The 18,574-nt window shown below is 31.8% G+C and overlaps 3 protein-coding genes across 6 annotated transcripts in view; 2 read left to right on the forward strand and 1 right to left on the reverse strand.

Moving 5' to 3' along the window:
• Positions 1-537: 537 nt before the first annotated feature.
• On the forward strand, positions 538-3,785 carry LOC126855315 (chymotrypsin-1-like). 2 transcript variants are annotated; one of them, XM_050602858.1, is made up of 6 exons: positions 538-655; positions 1,663-1,835; positions 2,085-2,266; positions 2,490-2,618; positions 2,739-2,993; positions 3,205-3,785. In XM_050602858.1, the coding sequence occupies exons 2-6, from the start codon at positions 1,733-1,735 to the stop codon at positions 3,349-3,351; spliced, it is 816 nt and encodes a 271-aa protein (XP_050458815.1). In that variant the 5' UTR covers positions 538-655; positions 1,663-1,732; the 3' UTR covers positions 3,352-3,785. The 2 variants fall into 2 exon arrangements, with proteins under 2 accessions (XP_050458815.1, XP_050458816.1); XM_050602859.1 differs by lacking the exon at positions 538-655 and having other exon boundaries at positions 1,638-1,835.
• A 1,703-nt stretch (positions 3,786-5,488) lies between these two features.
• Positions 5,489-18,574, forward strand: part of LOC126855304 (uncharacterized) — a 140,297-nt gene continuing 127,211 nt past the window's right edge. Inside the window, exon 1 of the mRNA XM_050602833.1 lies at positions 5,489-5,739. The gene's annotated coding sequence lies outside the window, so the exon portion shown is untranslated. The remainder of the gene's footprint in view (positions 5,740-18,574) is intronic.
• The window catches only part of LOC126855313 (basement membrane-specific heparan sulfate proteoglycan core protein-like), a 247,012-nt gene continuing 236,088 nt past the window's right edge, over positions 7,651-18,574 (reverse strand). For all 3 annotated transcript variants that reach the window (XM_050602854.1, XM_050602855.1, XM_050602853.1), the window contains 3 exons: positions 17,590-17,740; positions 16,650-16,798; positions 7,651-11,518 (listed from right to left, as the gene is read on the reverse strand). In XM_050602854.1, the coding sequence (XP_050458811.1) occupies positions 11,418-11,518; positions 16,650-16,798; positions 17,590-17,740 (401 nt within the window). In that variant the 3' untranslated portion in view covers positions 7,651-11,417. The remainder of the gene's footprint in view (positions 11,519-16,649; positions 16,799-17,589; positions 17,741-18,574) is intronic.

An 18,574-nucleotide genomic window follows, 5' to 3' on the forward strand; every position in this document is an offset into this window, starting at 1 on the left:
CCAAGCTACTGATTATATTTACGAGGTATGCCAAAGATTAAATGAAGATAAGTTTTCTATTTCACTATCTTGCGATAAAATTAAACAATATAAACTGACATTGATGAATAAATAAATATTTATAAGATTTAGAAAGCTTTTTCAAACGAATAACAAGTTATAAACGAGATAGATGAGTTATTTTTTCGAAACGTGTGAATTGTATAAAATAATGTACACCGATATGAATAAAAGATTAGCATGTCAAACTAAAGATAAAAACACAAAGTCTTTATATAATCCAGACATTTACATAATTTTATATTATTTCGTGCAAATACTACCTTTTTAATGTAAAATTTAAAGAAACTGTGTTTACGGACGTTCAAAAAATCGATAAGAAGTTATTTATTAAATATTGCGCAAATTTATCATCACGAAGCAGCGAAGTGCGCAATTCTCTATACGCAATTAAGCCGGATATCGATCCCGTCAAATTAGGACGCGATAATATAAAGACATCGACAGTAGAATGCGGCAGTCATATCCAGCTGTGCCGGAGAAATATTTTATGTATTCATTTCACGTATTTCATTATTGCATTGTGATACGTGAACACATAATTAATCATGTCAAAGTCTTTGTCTTTTAATTTCGGGAAGCACTCCATTTAATTGTAAGACAACTAAAATATTTTTATTCTTTACAAAAAAATCTTACCAAAATATCATTTCAATATTTTTTTTCAATATTTGTTATTTATTTTGTGTATCAACTATTTGTCAATACACATTACTTGTCATAATTAATTGGTTAAAATTATTGCAAATAATGTTACTAATGTTTATAGAGAGAGAAAAGCATTATATAAAATATTTTCAATTAAAAACATGCGTGATTTTATTTTTGTTATAAAAAATGTGCTATATTAATACACGTTGTTTTCGCAATTCATTGAGCCCACAGAAAACAATTTGGCAATTATAAATTTATCAATCACTGACTATTGATAAAAATTTGATTTAAATATATGTATATTTTAATAGTATAAGGTTTCAACAAATTTACAACAAATTGGAGTTTGCTGAAATTTGCATTTGAAATGTACAAATTTGTTGAGACAACTTTGATCTGTACGTCACACGGATAGAGAGATTCTATAATTTGATATGTATCGACTTTTAACGATATTTATTTACGATTTTATAGTCAATTGAAATTCATCTTGTACACACTGTTTGAATAATGGATCCTTCCAATTGTCACTTTTATAAATTAAAAATAAGATAGAAATTTAATTTCTTGCGATAAACAATTCAATATTTTTAAGATTAGATAATATATTGATGTGTTATATCTCTTATTACAAGAACTAAAGTAATACTTTAATAAAATCAAATTACTCGCGCATGAACGATAATTAATGATTTTAACTTTTTAATTATCGCTTCTCTTTACTTCTTTCAGTGAAATAATTACGTTATACAATTATTTTTTAAATAGATAATAAAAAATGCACTTTGTATAGAACAATGAAAACATTCATGAATAATATAAAAATTATTCATTTTACATTTGTTACTTTTTATATCGGCTTTGAGATTTCTGAAAGCTGTATGCAGATATAGATGTGCTTCGTTAACAAATGAATGAATAAAATGCGTAATATATTTGCTAATATAGTGCAAACAAGAACAGCTGCTATACAAGGTTGAACGCAGATACAATACTGTATATAAAAAGAAATGGTTGAATGGTCTCCTCTATCCAGTTCACAATTCGATTTGCATATGATTTGCAATTTGTGAGGATGATCAAGTTAACTATTCTTGTCGCTATCAGTGCCATCGCCCATCGTAAGTACACAAAATCAACGACTCATTGACAAACATATAAATCATATATGTGTGGAAGAAATTTGTGAATATATCTTTATGTCAAGTTTGACAAAATAAAATCTAACAAGGTTTAATATGTACTTCATAATAATTTTCATAATTTTCATAATAATAGATTCATGTATGTGCTTTATGTTTTATTTCTTTTTTTATATTTGTCTTTTTATTTTCAGACATAATAATAAATAATTTTAATCTTAATTATAGAGGCTTGCTGCGATGAGCCCGAACGAATCATCGGCGGTGACATAGCCGCAATTGGTCAATTTAAATATCAAGTATCCCTCCAATCTTACGGTGAGCATATTTGCGGGGGTACTATCATTAGTAGTACGCACATCCTTACTGCTGCTCATTGCGTAGATGATGATTTTTATACAAACGACATGGTACGTAACAGACTTTAAAAAATTATTCCAATATTATTATTTAAATATTTGAATAAAAACTTATTACGGCACATGAACATACTCGATATATATTTACTTAATTGATACTATTTTTATCATCTGTCTCTTATTCATTTATGTATATTACTCTTCTCAATTCTATTTCTTTCTGTATTCATATTTTAATCTTTTTTCTCAGCTCACGAAATTATTCAATTTGCAGATTGTCGTAACTGGAACCAATAGTCCGAGAATAGGTGGCGAGAAACATGACATCAAATGCATTCGAATACATTCAGGATACACCGGTGAAAAAGAGAATGGCTGGAAGGATGATATCGCTGTGATTACCGTAAGTTTACCAAACTCGTTAGGTGCATAAATAAATAAGTAGAAAAAAACTTACATAAAATAATTTTGCGCTTATTTTTATAATTTTATTTTACAATTCTGCGAATGTTCTTTCGCGTAGTTGAAAAAACCGATTGAAGCAAACGATGTCCAAGGTCTGATTCCTTTAGCAAGTAAAAACTACATTAACGGCGGCAAACGCGGCATCGTGAGCGGATGGGGAAGGACAAAAACAAGTGGATCATCCTCAGAAATACTCAGATGGCTTAGCGTGAATGTCTTGAGTCAAGAGCGCTGCTTGCAAGGTCACAAAAATCCACGCACCAATGAAAACCAGATATGTACGTTGGAAAAGGTTGGGAAAGGTGCTTGCCAAGTGAGTATCTCTTAATGTTTTTTATATTATATATTTTAAAAGTATTAAATATATGTGCATATATTTTTTACTAAAAAAACAGTTGTAAAATAATTGTAAAATAATTAAATGACAAAATCTTTTAATTATATTGGGGGGCATTTCATCGTCTATATGCTGTCATAAATGTGAGTAATTGAAAATAAATTTTTTTTTTTTGCATACACTTTAGGGTGACAGCGGTGGTCCACTCGTTGTTGATGATGAAGTCGTTGGTGTCGTCTCTTGGGTCTTGCCCTGCGCTTTGGGCATATCTGATGTATATACTAATGTTTATAACTATCGTGATTTTATCGAAGAATCTCAATTAACATGCTGATAGGTTTGATGATTGATTGATAATTAATTTTTGCAAAATATTATTTAATTTTTTTTTTGTCAATAGTTTAACAAATATTTTTCACAAAGCAATAATGAAAATGTGTTATTTAAAAAAAGCAAAATAATTTTACTTTTTATTCTTGTAATTTGCATGATATTAAGACACATTCTTTTGAATCATTAATATTTTTCGAGGAAGTAATATAAAAGGATATAAAATAATATTGACAATATATATTTTTTAATAAACTTTATGTATGCTTCTACCCAACATTTAATTTAAACTGTTTAATATAGTATCATATTTTATTATCGACATCTTTCTAATATGAAAGTCAATTAATCCATCATATTAATATTTTCATAATTACAAAGATTATTAATGTATTATACTGCAATCTAGTTTTTTGAAATAAATGAAGCTGATTCAGTTGTCACAGTGAAGGATATGTGACAACAGCATGAAAATAATGATTTTTTGATCTGATTGGGTTCACCCTCAGCATTTTACCACAACCCTCACAGCATACGTTCACGCTCAACAAGATGCCGACGAGCCGGCCGAACAGCTGATAAAATATCAGCCGTCTATCGAACTGTATGTCGATATTTTATCCATTTAATTGTTTTTCGATAGTTGAGAGCCGCCCCGATCCGGCTTTTTGCGCACGATCGCGAGAGGTCAGCGAGACGTGGAAGGCTCGGGTTATTCGTTACAATAAAATTGAATTGCGCGTTAACCGATGCAAGATGGTAAAATTTTTATTGGCAGAATAATTTTTTTGCACACGTTGCACTCCGGAAATTAGCTCGCCGTGCAATTTCGTGTCAATGCCGACGTAAAAGCTCACCCCGACATAGACGAACTGCAATAGTGCATTGCCAAAGAAGAAACGTGAATCCGCCGTTACGTGTCCTTGTTCCTTCCGCGGTAATACGCCCGGACAGTTTGTCTTTGTCAGGAAAAGCCGTTTATTCTTGCATGTGTGGGTTATGATGATGCATGCTTTTGTGCACTTTTATGGAACACTATAAATGCGGAAAATAAAAACACATTGTGGAAAATACTGCTTTTGTCTCAAAGCAAATATGTTAAAATTTTAGTTGTATAAATTAACTAAAATAGCACCGGAAAAAGCATCTTACAGAAATTTCATGTCTTGCAAAAGTTTTTTTTTTACAAGCACATTATGGAAATAAACTGAGAATTAATGAAACGATAAAATCTCTGAAAAAGAATATGTATATATAAATAATATTTATGTATATTAATAATTTGTATATTTTTTAATATTTTTAATATTTTGTGGTATTAATTTGTATCTTCTCTGTATATTATTAATCAACTTTAATAAAAATATATAATAATGCTCACACATACACACAACTTTCTAATTATAACTTTTATTATTAATGAAACTATATTATGTGTATATATATATAGTGTGTATGTATGTGTATGTATCCAAAACTTAATTTTCTCATAAATACATTATTATATACAGATTATAAGGTATCAAATTTTAAAATAAATGAGCGCAAAACTTCGTTAGTGTATAACTGTTGTTTATAAGACGCTGTGTATAACGTTGTTGTTTATAAGACACAAGCGTCAAAATGCTTCATAATGTATAACACACTGTTGTTTGTATTTGTAACCTTGTTGTCATTTGCTCGGCGAGACTCGAACAGGAATGTAGCAGTCAGTCGTTGTGTACGTCGTAGCATTATCGTTCGAAACGCGATTATTCTTCAATTATTTCACTTAGTGAATATTAGTCTGTAAAATTGATTAATTTCTGCGATAAATGACACGTAGTAATATCGCGACGATGACTAATCGAAATAATAGGAAGATTTAATATCCTTGACCGTTCATTAATAATACGTATATATATTTCGCAACATTTATAGATTGGAAATAGATTGTATTCACTATACATTAATTTTCAATTATCTTCTGATGATTTATTGAATCTTTTAACCGCTCATTAATTCGATTCGCATAATATCGCGCGATATCGAGACACAGCCAATGTTATTTTTTCGTAGTTTTCACTCATTTTAATGCGGATACAGTACACACCAATTTCGGAGTCAAGTGACATCGCAACGTCGTTTAATTAGTGAATAAATAAAGTCATTATTAATTCCGTGAACAATAGCATCACGAATTGCACGTTAATCAAACTGAATAATTCTCGAGTGTTGAGCAGATTCTTTCTCACGTCGAATATAATGCGTATTGTGTATAATTAAGTCAGTGCCATGCAAAATGTTGGGTGATTGTAATAAACAGTGTTTTCTCGAGTGATTGTCATAAAGGAGCGGTAAAAACTAACAAAAAAGAAGAGGAAATCCTTGGGAAACATTGAGCAACTTTAGGGTGAGCGATTTATAACTTTTATTTAATTTATTATTTTTTTACTTGTAAAATTACGGATTTATTTTTATCTTCACGGTATTGGTTTAGTTTAAATTATTCCGTAATATATAACGCATATATATGTATGATATTCTAGATTTTATCTCGAAATATTCAAAATATTTATATTAATTAATTTTTATACAGATATATATATATATATATATATATATATATATATATATATATAATATTTCTAATTAAATATTTATGTTTAAAAATCATAACGTTTAAAGATTGTATAATTATTTAAATCCTTTATACAAAAATTAGATTTTTGTTTATTGCATTTTTTTAAAAACTTATTAAAAATTATAAACATATATAATTGAGAGAAATAAAAAATATCTATAATATCGTACATAACAGGCAAAAAGGAAGACGGTGAATACATATTGAATGTTGTTCTCTCAAGTTTTTTTTTTCAAATATACGTTTATCAAGCACCGTTTCTCCTCTTTGCCGATTTCAACTTTTGTCCATATATCTGACTGCCATTGTGTCTCGTTCATTCGATTTCGGAAATTCTCATATTCTCGTCTCGTTTTGACGCTGGTCGAGAAGCAATCGCGGCACGAATTGCGCGACAACGAATCGCCTGATCCGTTGCGTTCGTTCGTTAATTGTCGCGGTGGCGAAGTTGGAAACAGCCCGGTACACGTAGTAGATAGCCAGGGCTTACCGTGCGTATCGCGTTTAATTGTGCTGCAGTTTTCCCGTGCGCTCTGTTCGTCTGCCACTATCCAGCGCAAAACATCGTACACGTGCGTCGTGAAAGAAAAATTGCGGCACAATACACAAATTCACTGCCTTCGAAAGTCCGGAAGTTGCTCGATGGTCCGGAAGCTGTCCGAGGTTTGCAATTTCGCGTTCTTATTGCATCCATTAAAAATAGACTATTAAATATAATACAATTGTATATATTTTTTTTAATATAGTAACACGATTAAAAATAATAAAAATGTAGTTTGCTTTTAATATTTAGAGGGCATTAATACATTATTTGTTTAAACTATCAGGAACTATGGATTTATTTAAAATTAAAAAATACTCTTAATTATTTATAAGTTTCTTCAAAATGATACATCAGCTTCACACATATCATTAAAGCAAATAATGAAATTAAAAGTGAGCTGCAGCTTTACTATAAATATTTCTGCACATTTTTAAATGTCTGTTTAACAATTTTCAAAAAGCAGTGACATATGCATGCGATAAATACGGGGCGTTTACTACATGTGTTTCTCGCTAATAGCATGTATGTGCGTATTTTTCCACCTACTATTTTTCACGCATAAAACTGGAGCGCATTGCACACATGTGACGCATAAAAAATCGATATACATGAGCTGCGTACCAATTAAGACCAAGCGTTTCTGTATCTAATTAAAAAAACGTACTCTTTAAATAAATCTGTCTCTGTATATATAATAAAAAAACTACACAATATTTTATATAATAACATATTACTTTAAATATAATAGAAGTTGAATTAAATATAAGATTGCAATCCACTATTTAAATTTACAATCTTTGCAAAGAGAGATTAAATTTTGAGAACAATTTATCTGTGGTTGACAACTCTGTTATTTCCAACTATATATATTTTTTGGAGGCTTTACTCTTTTTATTCAAGCGCAAAATTTAAACTATTTTCTAGTTTTTATTTCTCTTTCGTAGTCGATAAAAAATTTGAATATCAATAGGTTCTAAAAATATCAGAAAAATGTGGCAAAATCGGACGAAACTATTAAAATTAACAATATTATAGATATAATTGTTGTTTATGTTATATAAAAAATATATATATACACTTGACAAAAAGACTATCTAACAGGAGGAGCAAGTAAAAAAGTCTGTTTTTTTTTTTTTTTTTATTATCATTACATTTATTGAAACAGTATCCACGTCGATGGGTATTTTTACAATATAATATACTATATCGCATCATTTTCGCGCGTTTTTAATCTTGTCTTTTTTGATTCATGCTTAAGTTTTTCTATAACATAATATATTATTGATTATGAATTGTATGTACAATGCAGTCTAATTTCTTATCTATATAATGTGCAACATTCTCCGTAAGTATGCGAATCGCGGATGTCGATTATCTAGTTCACATATAGGTATACCTCTCTCGTTATTTTTCTGTTTGATCATTCTTTACGCACAGGAATATTATTATTAAATTTCACAATTTCGCCACATACCTTTTCGTTACAAAAAATTACGATGGGCTCTTCTAAAAAAACGATCAAAATGAGAAACATCGGAAATATAATTTTTTTTATTTAATTGAACTTGATTAAATATTGAATGCATTTGGATTTGACACAGCGATTGTTCGATGTGTGAAGATATATTTTTATTCATAAAATTTGACACACTTTTCAATTTATAAAAAAAATTTAATTTTTCACTTTTCACTTGATCACTTTTTATATGATTGCACTGCCAATCAGTCTCTCCGCACCATAGTGTGATTCGCAATTTTATTCAGCGTACATATTAATTTTGTTAATTGAATTCGTTCATTTATTTAATATATCAATATAACTTAAGATACAAATTATACATAAAATGATAGCATCGCGGTATTTCTCCTCCGATTTTGTCTTTTTCTGAAGTTTCAGAAATGATGGACAATCTCCAACAATTGGTAAATCTTAACTTTTTTCCGAGCTACGACGTTATAAAAAATCTATTCTAAGAAATCGCATCTTAACATGTTAATTATTATGATATATTTCTTTACTTGTGTTACATTATATTTTGTAATAAACCTACTATCTATTGATTTATCGCTATATCATATATTACGCACACTGGATTATTTAATGATCAGATCTAGGGTCTTTCTCTCTCTCTCTCTCTCTCGTATTCTTTTTTTCTCGGAGAAGACAGTTTAGAGTGGAAAAAATTAATTGAAAAAGTCATTAAAAGATGCTTAACTATTTTAGCTTAGATAATCAAGATTTAATTGCTTTAGTGAAATAAATGGAAGAACAATTAATTAAACATTTATCTTTGAAGAGACTAGAATTTGATGGAAATATGCGATTAGATCGACACTAAAGTCGGAAGACTACTGTACAATTTAATATTAATGAATAAAGTTTATGATCAAGTTAATGAAAAGTGAAGTTTTAACAGCGTGGAATTATGTCAATTATACACAGACTTATTTAATTTATTTGCAAAACGCAATAATCAGTAAGTTATAATTGCTTTTAAAAAGAAAAATTTAGATATCTAACAAATTACTAAATTTGTTTACACGAAAAAAATATGTATAAAGAAACATTATAAAAATATCTAAACTTTTATATTTTTTAATACAAATAGTTTCAACAGATTTTAACAATACATAATAAATTAATTTAACGTGATAATGCAACAACATCTTGGAAAATTTAAATGAGTTTTCATAAAGGCAATTTTTTATTAATTTTGAAAAAAAAAAATCTCTTATTTCTCTTATACTTACATTTTGATCTCTCGAATTATACTTTTCGTACATCGACGTAATATTATCATGATACATAATGCGAACGCTTATATTACTGATCTATTTTAATATACGTATTATCTTTCCATACTCTCTTATCTACACACGAGCTCTGTTTTATACGCTTTAAAAATGTAATGTCCATTATCCATGATGATTGATATCAATTTGATTTTATTTTGATTATTCGGAGAATTTATTTTGACACGTTTTGATTTCCGAAAAAATTATTTTAATATTCTCAGATCAAAAATCAAAGAAATTTCTGGATGGAATAATATTGGAGGAGAAACATTATCTGTGTGTGGCATTTTGATTATTGGATGACGAAGCAAGATACGCATCAATCTTGCGAGTCATTTAGTATTTAAAATTCCTGCTTGCAATAAACAAACAGAAACATATCGAGAATAAACCTATCTACTACCATTACTAAGACGATCAGTTTTCGTAATTCGCTCATTCTTTTACGAGATAACCGCATATATTGTAAACATTCTTCTGATGTTAAAACAATTATATTTTGACAACAATCATATTTTATAAATCTTTTGTAATAATTTTATAATTTAAAAAAAAAATTATAATTTAAAAAAATTAATTTTCGTTTCCACGCGTCTTTGATTAGTTCACTATCGCGCGTCTTCCATTAGTTCATAATCAATTAATCATTTAAAATCTCGAATAAATTATCTTTTAATACGCGCACACGCATTATCTCTCTTTTTAAGATAAAAACTTTTTCGTAAATTATTTCTTTGCATTTTTTTTTCAAATACGTTTTGAAATAAATATTAGGTCACAAATTTTCAATACTGTTAAATATTCTATTTGGAACGCAAATTTTGTAAAAGATTTTGATTTTACAATTGCATTAATTAATTAATATTTCATATCTTAAGAACAAAATATTTTCTTATATAAATTTCCAATTTTCTATATAAATGCAATATTATCGCGTTCAAATTTAATGCTCACCTGATAAATTATTCTTATAGTTCTTTAAAGAAATATCATCAGTGCATCATATTTGAAAATTATCACAATTGATTTGTCTCATTACTACTCATTTCTTTTAATAATATTATATGTTTAATAAAAACCGAATAAGTTGTATCTGGGAAAAAGTATATAAGCACATATAAACCAAAAAGTATTTAACTATAACTAATATAAAACATATGCAATATACCCAGATGAAAGGTGCGACGGAAAATGATGATTAGACACGTGACAACTCTCGCACGTGCATTATACTGTACATGTACAACAAGGTCGCGGTAAATCTATACGTTCATTAATCGTTTTATGTACAAAAGAGCTTTAACTATCTGATAATTATTACGCCAATAAGTTGACAATCGTTAGATTATAAACTTTAATTTAGGTAATAATTATCTCATAGCCATCGAACGGATCCAGCCATCGATACTCGATTTGAAAACATTGAAAATCGCGACAGATCACGCGACCGATCTTATTCCGTGACGAGCTCATTACGACTCTATTGATCGATGTGGAATATTCTACGAGGCCCTTATTAAATTAATTAAAATACAAATCCTAATTGCTCTCGCAAGGAAATTACGAGAGATGAGTAGTTTCTTCATCACTAAAGAGAATCCACGCACATTCGTTGAGCCACATGTAACACATGTCGATTTAATAAAAAGCACAAGTGCGAGAGAATTCTTTTGGCGTATACGATCAATCATGATACCATCAATATGTAATCGAGCATAGTCCCCTGGGCACACTTTTCGCATTTAACACGACGATTTCATACAAAAGAAGAGATAGTCTAAGACAGAGATTTTCGTGTTAAAAACGTACGTGTTAAAGATTGTCCGCCACTGCGCCCCTCACACAGAATTCTGGTCCGCTGCATATCGTCCGTATTGTTCTCTCGTTCGTCACTTCCAAGCACTCGACAAACGGGCAGCACGTGATAGCGACGAGTGAATTAAAAGAGATCTATCGCAGTCGGCGATTTTTCCGATTTTTTCCGTTTCACGACCATCGTGTCAGCCGCCGCGTTTACTTTCGATATTTTCCGCGACCGTCTCGACGCGTTTAACACTTTCTTTTCTTTCTTTTCTCGTTTAAGATGTACTATTCACGATACGGCTGCTCACCTTAGCAGATTCGCGATTATGAGAGTGATGCTAGCGAGCAAAATAGTCGGGGCCACGCCGCAGCTACCGCCATGCTGCATTGCCGCTGGATGTTCACCTATAACAGAAATGATGCAAACCGCATCTTTAATCCATCTCTACCTTTAATTTTGTCCTGTACATTAATTATTTTGTTTAGCAATTTGTATTATTAAAGGAGGATATTTGCACTTTTTTTATTTTTTTTTTTTTTAATTTTGTAGATTTTTTTGTAGACTTCATAGATATTGTAAAATGACGCGTTTTATTAAAAATAATCGAAATATTAATTGTCGCAGAAGACGTCAATACATGTAAATATCTTTGCGCGTTCTTTTCTAATACACAGTTATTTGTCACATTTAGCAACTAATATTGATAATTGTTCATCATGGGAGCAGTATATATTTGAAAATTGTTGAAAAGTTAAAGCAAATTTCATTATCCCAATAACTAATTCTAAATAAACTACATCACAGACTCGTTATACATTGAATATTATCTCGGGTAGCTACATAACGCAAGAGTTTAATTGCGCAGTCCTAATTAGATTCACAATGTAGGTTAATCGTTTGTATAACGCGTTAAACGCTAAGCAGGAACTTTCCAGCCTAATGACAATCTCGCAACCTAGGCCCTATGTGAAATAACCGGGAAATCGGGAGAATGAAATGTGCAATAAAATAAATTCTTTTCAAAATTTACAATTATCTAAATAAAGCTTTAAAGCATTTATACTATATTTATATTTATAGTTATAAAATAATATACAATAAGAAATAACATTTTATTACATCAAGGATTAACACTTTGATTGATTAATAGTTTAATCACATTGGCTACGTGTATTATCTTCTCATACATATTATTGCAAAATTTTTTAATAAGATGATAACTATTATTTCAATTACTTTTTATGAATGCTTTTTGCCTAAGCAATTTGCAAATGCTTAATTTTTAATATAAATTGAGATGTGTCATATCATATACTTTTCAGTCATATTATCTTTCGCACATGTAAGTCCGCAACATTTGCAACAAATTTATAAAAGCGATCAACTTTTACGTCACTATGAGGTTGAGAAGGGAATAATACGTTTGACGCAATGTTTACGCAGTGTGTGTTCTAGCAGGATGTAAAACGTGCTATGGCATGAGTTGCAAAACGAAATATCGCTCTGTTCGGCAATAACTGCAGCTACGGCGGGCACCGCATTCGGGGGCGAAACAGCAATTTCTCGCTTCATGACGACGGGGCGCGATATCGCCGTTGTGCACAAAACATACATACACACACACACACACATGCATTCAATGGCAATAAAGATAATCACGGGTCCGGCGGTAGGAACATAACAGCGGTCCCGCATCGTGGTAACCGGTCGCTTGCCGGTCCCGCCGGAAAGGCCGCAATTTACGAGCAAATTGAAAATCTCATTTGACGGAGTTATACGGCCGTTATACCGCGTTTACCTAGCCCGTTATCGAAAAATGACACCGGTCCACGACCCTCGAAATGTTGACGGCGGCATCGGCGGGGCACGATCGACATGCGTAATTGCGTTAATGCGCAGATAGTACGTGTTGGAACGGATAGCCCCGGGGTCACCCCGTACGGGTTTATCGGGAAATAATTGAAATTTGCGGTCAATTTTGCAGAGTAATCAGCTGTGTTTGAAATAACGTCGATGGCCGATGCGCCGACCACTGCGACCGGGTGCGCCCCGTAAATTAATTATGCAGACGAACTGCGCCGCATTAATTTTCATCCGCCACCGGAAGCGGCCGATCCGCGAAGCGAGGCGCGTGCTCAGCCGGGCGTTTCCGGATGAAAGTGGGTACGATCGATGGTTCGAGGGAGGAAAGCGCGCCGCGGATCGCGCGGCGGCGGACAGAGCGAGGGCTGCGTGAAAATCGTGAAAACGTCGAAGAAAGCTTGTTAAGTTGTGCAATTCGATTGCTGTGCAAACGCGCGGTGTACGTGGCGTGAGATCTAGTTGCCTAGTTGCCGAAGGGGTTTGTTGATTTTTCTAGCACTCGGACATGGGGCGCTTCGCTTCGATTCGAAAACATTAATTTAATTAAGAGTTGAGAGGAGAGGCCAGCGGTATTGTAAATTTATTACGCTGTTGGTCAGGATGCATGTTACGTCAGAGTCGAATGGAGCGAAATGAAAGTTGCGGAATATTGATGTAATTTTTTTTTTTTTATTGAATGTTATGCAAACAGAGACTACGTCATAGGAATAAAATAACAATATATATTCACACAATAATTATAATTATTCCTATAATTATTTCATTGCAAGATATTTTTTTAGAAATTTCTTAATATTGTATTTTAAATATTCTCTATTAATTAAATATAATATTAAAATTCTAGTGAAGTTCTTGAAAGTAAAATTTTTTGAAATTTAATAAAAGATAAACTATTGTTATATATTACAGCTTTAAAGTTTAGATGATATATCTTTGTTAAGAAAAAATAATTCTAAGAGGAAGCTATAATTCTAATTATGCCACAAATATTATTACATAAATTTCAGCATTATTTTAAAATTATTTGGTATACATTTTATAATTACATACATTTTATTTTTGTAAAAAAATTCTCTATAATTGATATATTTTGTCAAAATCTATAAATATTTATTATAGTCTATAAATCTCTCCACTTTGGGTACGCAGCGAGAAAGTTGTCAATTTCGAACAGCTGCAACGAGTTTCGCGAGACGCGCGTGCCAGGACAGCGAGCTCGCAATGATTGACAGCTTGGATTGGTGAACTTGCCGAACAAGATATTACATGTGTTATTGCAAACGCGCTGTGCCGGCTGACAATAGATCAAAAGCGAGAGTATATGCGTGCGGTGCCGAGTACTTGCTGCGACTCCAATATACGAACCTGTCAAACTTTATGACGGGGGATTTCGATACTTGATGAATGAACGTACGCCATCTCTTTCGAATGTCACATTTCAGGAGCTCGGCTTCCTGTCACCAAACTTGCATCGCGAATACGTGAACGTTTATTAATGTGAAATTTGTCGATCGTGCATACACAATCTAAAAGCTGCTAGAAAATTTCACTATTCTTGCTGAAAAATTTCACTATATATTTTTTCAGAAAAATGTTACGATAATAAAAAAAATAATGCGTAAAATTTCTAAATGTTTACAAAAAGAAGCTAAAAGTTTGATAAATCCAACTTCTACTCTGTTTCGCAATAGTAAAACGTAGGAGTCTAAAAAGAAAGAGGAATGTAGAAATATATATGTAGTCAACTAAATGCATAAAAAAGGCGTAAGTATTGAATAACATTTGTGTATATCTATCAGAGATATAAATAACAGACATTTATATTTTACTAATAATATATTTGCTTTATAAGTAAAATATAAAATGGGATTAGAGAGACAAAGAAAAAGAGAAAAAGAAAGATATATAGAGAGAATATCTTTTACATTAATTTAGTTATTATAAATAAATAGAATTAATTAATATAATAAACAAATATGAAAAAGCTAATCGTACGATAATAATATATCAAATAATTACAGTATAATTAAGAGAGAACTGTAATACATTTCGAATATGTATATACTTTTATACATATATGTTGGGCTAAGCAATGGATAGTGATGTTGAAATGGATTATCAACCGTTATAATGTCCATTTACAATATTTTGCTTGCAAAATATAAAAATGGAATATATGCAAACACATTTATTAAATCATTGAAATATAAATTTGCATTTTACCAAAGAGATGGCTTGTAGATTTATATTGAGTAAAGCTTTATTCTAGCTTTATTAAACAAAAATTAATATTACATCATTTTATGTTTTATTTCTCAGTATTATATTTTTGAAAGTCAATCATAAATAAAATGTTGGATTCAGAAATAAGAAAATCGATGCATAGTATATTTAATCAAATAAACTCGCACAAAATTATATATATATATATATAGGCACCAGAAATTTTTTCCAGATACCACTAAACGAATATCATGCAAATCCAGTTGCAGTTAATCGAAAACAAGCGGTTAACCGCGAGCTCTGATCGAATTGTGTGATATAGTGGACGTGAAAATGCGGCATTATACAAGAATGCCGACATGGAAATGTTTATACGCCAATGCTTGGAGATTTTTTCGCATGCGATGGCTCTTGAGTGTGCGTGTGCACGCGACGTTTATCGAAGAGCGTGCACATGACGCGGCAACTTGACTTGACTTTACTTGACTCGCTTCTCGTGCTTCTCCGCCGCGTTGCAAAGAAAAAAAATGCAGCCACGGAGAGGAGAGAAAAATTCGATCATATCAAGATAATATAATATCGAATCACATGACGCAGAAAAGAATTTTTATGCACATAATTTATGTAAATAAAAAAGGAGAAAAATGAAAATGAAAAATATTTAGTCCATTAAATATTACAAAATAATTTTACGATACCGCAACAATAAAGAAGATTGCTCAGTAATATCGAGCCAATATTGTCAAGATAAAATATGAATTTGATATTTCTATTGTTTGGATAATCCACTTGCATAAATGAATTACATTGTAGCATGAAGCGTGTAAATTGTGGAGAACTTGCCTCTGACTTTGTTTATCAAGTGAGAATCTTGAATGGTTTGCAAGCGGTATATCGTGTTTCCTGAATAGAAACTAATTGATCTTTATAAAGCAATAAACTTCCAAATGTCATGCAATTCGATGTACATGTAATTTAATTTGCATCGTATTATCTTGTTGCTCTCTCTCTCTCTCTCTCTCTCTCTCTCTCTCTCTCTCTCTTTCTCTTTCTAATTCGAAACTAGTGAAATAAATGAATAAATTTACGAAAGCAGTGAATAAAAAGGAACGTACTCCGCGAGATATGCCTAAGCATGAATATTAAATTCGTCATATTTGCCATGATAAAATTCGTCATATAAATGCAACGCATTTGCATTTGTTGAAAATTTAGCAACTTATCGCATCGTGTGGGAAGCGGCTTGGTAGATAATACTCGTGATATATGGAGGTTCTCCCCAGCGTCGGGTTATCTGAATATTTTAACCGCGAATGTTCAGACGTTTCCATCGCGATATGTCATTAAGCACAGCCCTGAGTATCCGAATATCCGGATATCCTACTGCCGGGTACGTCGCGAGGGATGATGGACTGCCGGATAAGTCCGCATCGTAAAAAAATCGCTTACCATTCAGCACGTGGACCATTACGCTCGCTGGGTTCGCGTTGCTAGGGATGCAGGTGTAATTTCCGCTGTCGGTCAATCTGGCCTGTGTCACCAGTAGTCTGCTCGTTGTACCGGTATCCGTTTTCTCCGTCTCCAAGGAAACACCGCCCCTGTGGTGAACACTGAATTATCGCAGATACTTTGACGTCGTGCTCGTCACACACATTGCTACTTTGTCACTAGTTCTCTCTGCAGAGAGAAGACGCAGCTTAGAGCCGAAGCGTCAACAACAAGCGTGATCGCAACACGAATGGCAAAACGATTGTATAAAATTGTTAAATGCTTGTCAACGAATCTGACAAGTGCATGAGAGAAATAAAAATTTTTAAATAAATTTTAAAGAATTTAAAATTTTTATTTGCATCACATGTCTTTTCGTATAAAACTGATGTATAATATACGCTAAAAACGTGACGAACGCAACGCGAAAGCAAAATCTGTCACGTGGTGATTTTAACGAGTGACATTATAATCATTTTTGACAATACAAGTGACATATCTCTCGTCATCGCTGCAGAGAGAAAAAGAAATGGCAGAAAATAATTTTTATTTCATAAAGAACGTCATTTATTCCAAAATTGCCAGATCAAAGATTATTTTTTGACTTTCGGGATCGACGATGAAATTGAAAAGAATTAAAAGCACCATACTCCAACGCTTTTAATTCAACGATATCGCAAAATAGCAATCTGGAAAATCAACCTAAGCTTCTCTTCTTCTTTGTTGAGACGAGAAAACGCGCGACGATTTCGTTTGATTATGTGATAGTAGCGGTAACATCCGCGATCGAACAGAAACATGTACATATATATGCGTGTATATGTGTATATGTGCGTATGTGTAAAGAAAGAGGAGAGTTACGGGGGAGCGAAGCTGAGAACTCGAGTCTCGCGGCTTGTACCTGGGACTGTCGAAATCTACCACGGCACCTCCGTGATGCCACGAAACGCTGCTGGGAGGTGTACTTCGTACATTAACTTCACACGTGAGGCTTATCGTGCTACCCTTCTTCACGTAGACGTCTTCCGGCCCCGAGATTGTTGCCTGAGCAGCTGCAACATACGTTAGAAATCGTACGCTTAAATATTCCGCATTCGTATCCACGTGTGTCTGCGCTAATTGATGGGCTGGGATTGAGAAGATCGAATTATATTTATCCAAATTCATTTACTGACGTAATGTATAATAGAATTTTACGTAAACTATTTATCGGTTTGTTTTACTATTCATATTTCTTTAGGCAATATGTACGAATGTACTATACTATAATAATGGTAATGCATTAATATGAATGAAATTGATACTACATATTTTGTATTGATAGAGTTGTTGACAAATTTATTATTTGCCATATTGTTATATGAAAGACTAGACATTTTTCTATGATAATTTCTCTTTTCTTGCTCGCAAATTTATATTTTCGATACAAAATTCCAATGTTATATGTGTATGTTTCAAAAACTTTATTATTAATTTCATATTATTAATAAAGAAATTTATGATATGCACATATATTATTATTATATAATATAGTCTAGTTCTTTTACACTTTTTCCTATACATAAATATAAACATTGAACAGAAAAATGCAAACACATTGATATGATTAACTATCTCAACTATGGCAGAAAGAAAATAATATAATTTTGCGTTGACATAAATTCGACTAGATCATTACGTCACGTTCTCTCTCTCTCTCTCTCTCTCTCTCTCTCTCTCTCTCTCTATCACACACACTCACTCTCTTCCTTTCTCTCTTTCTTTTTTGGGATAAAGTTTTTTTGTAAGGTATTGATATTATTTCCATTTCCGAAGTATTAAAGTTACCATATGTCGTGAGTTTGAGGATATTGCCGATTAAACAAATCAATATAAACGCGATGCGT

This window comes from Cataglyphis hispanica, chromosome 15 (assembly GCF_021464435.1).
Source record: "Cataglyphis hispanica isolate Lineage 1 chromosome 15, ULB_Chis1_1.0, whole genome shotgun sequence".
Lineage (NCBI taxonomy): Eukaryota > Metazoa > Arthropoda > Insecta > Hymenoptera > Formicidae > Cataglyphis > Cataglyphis hispanica.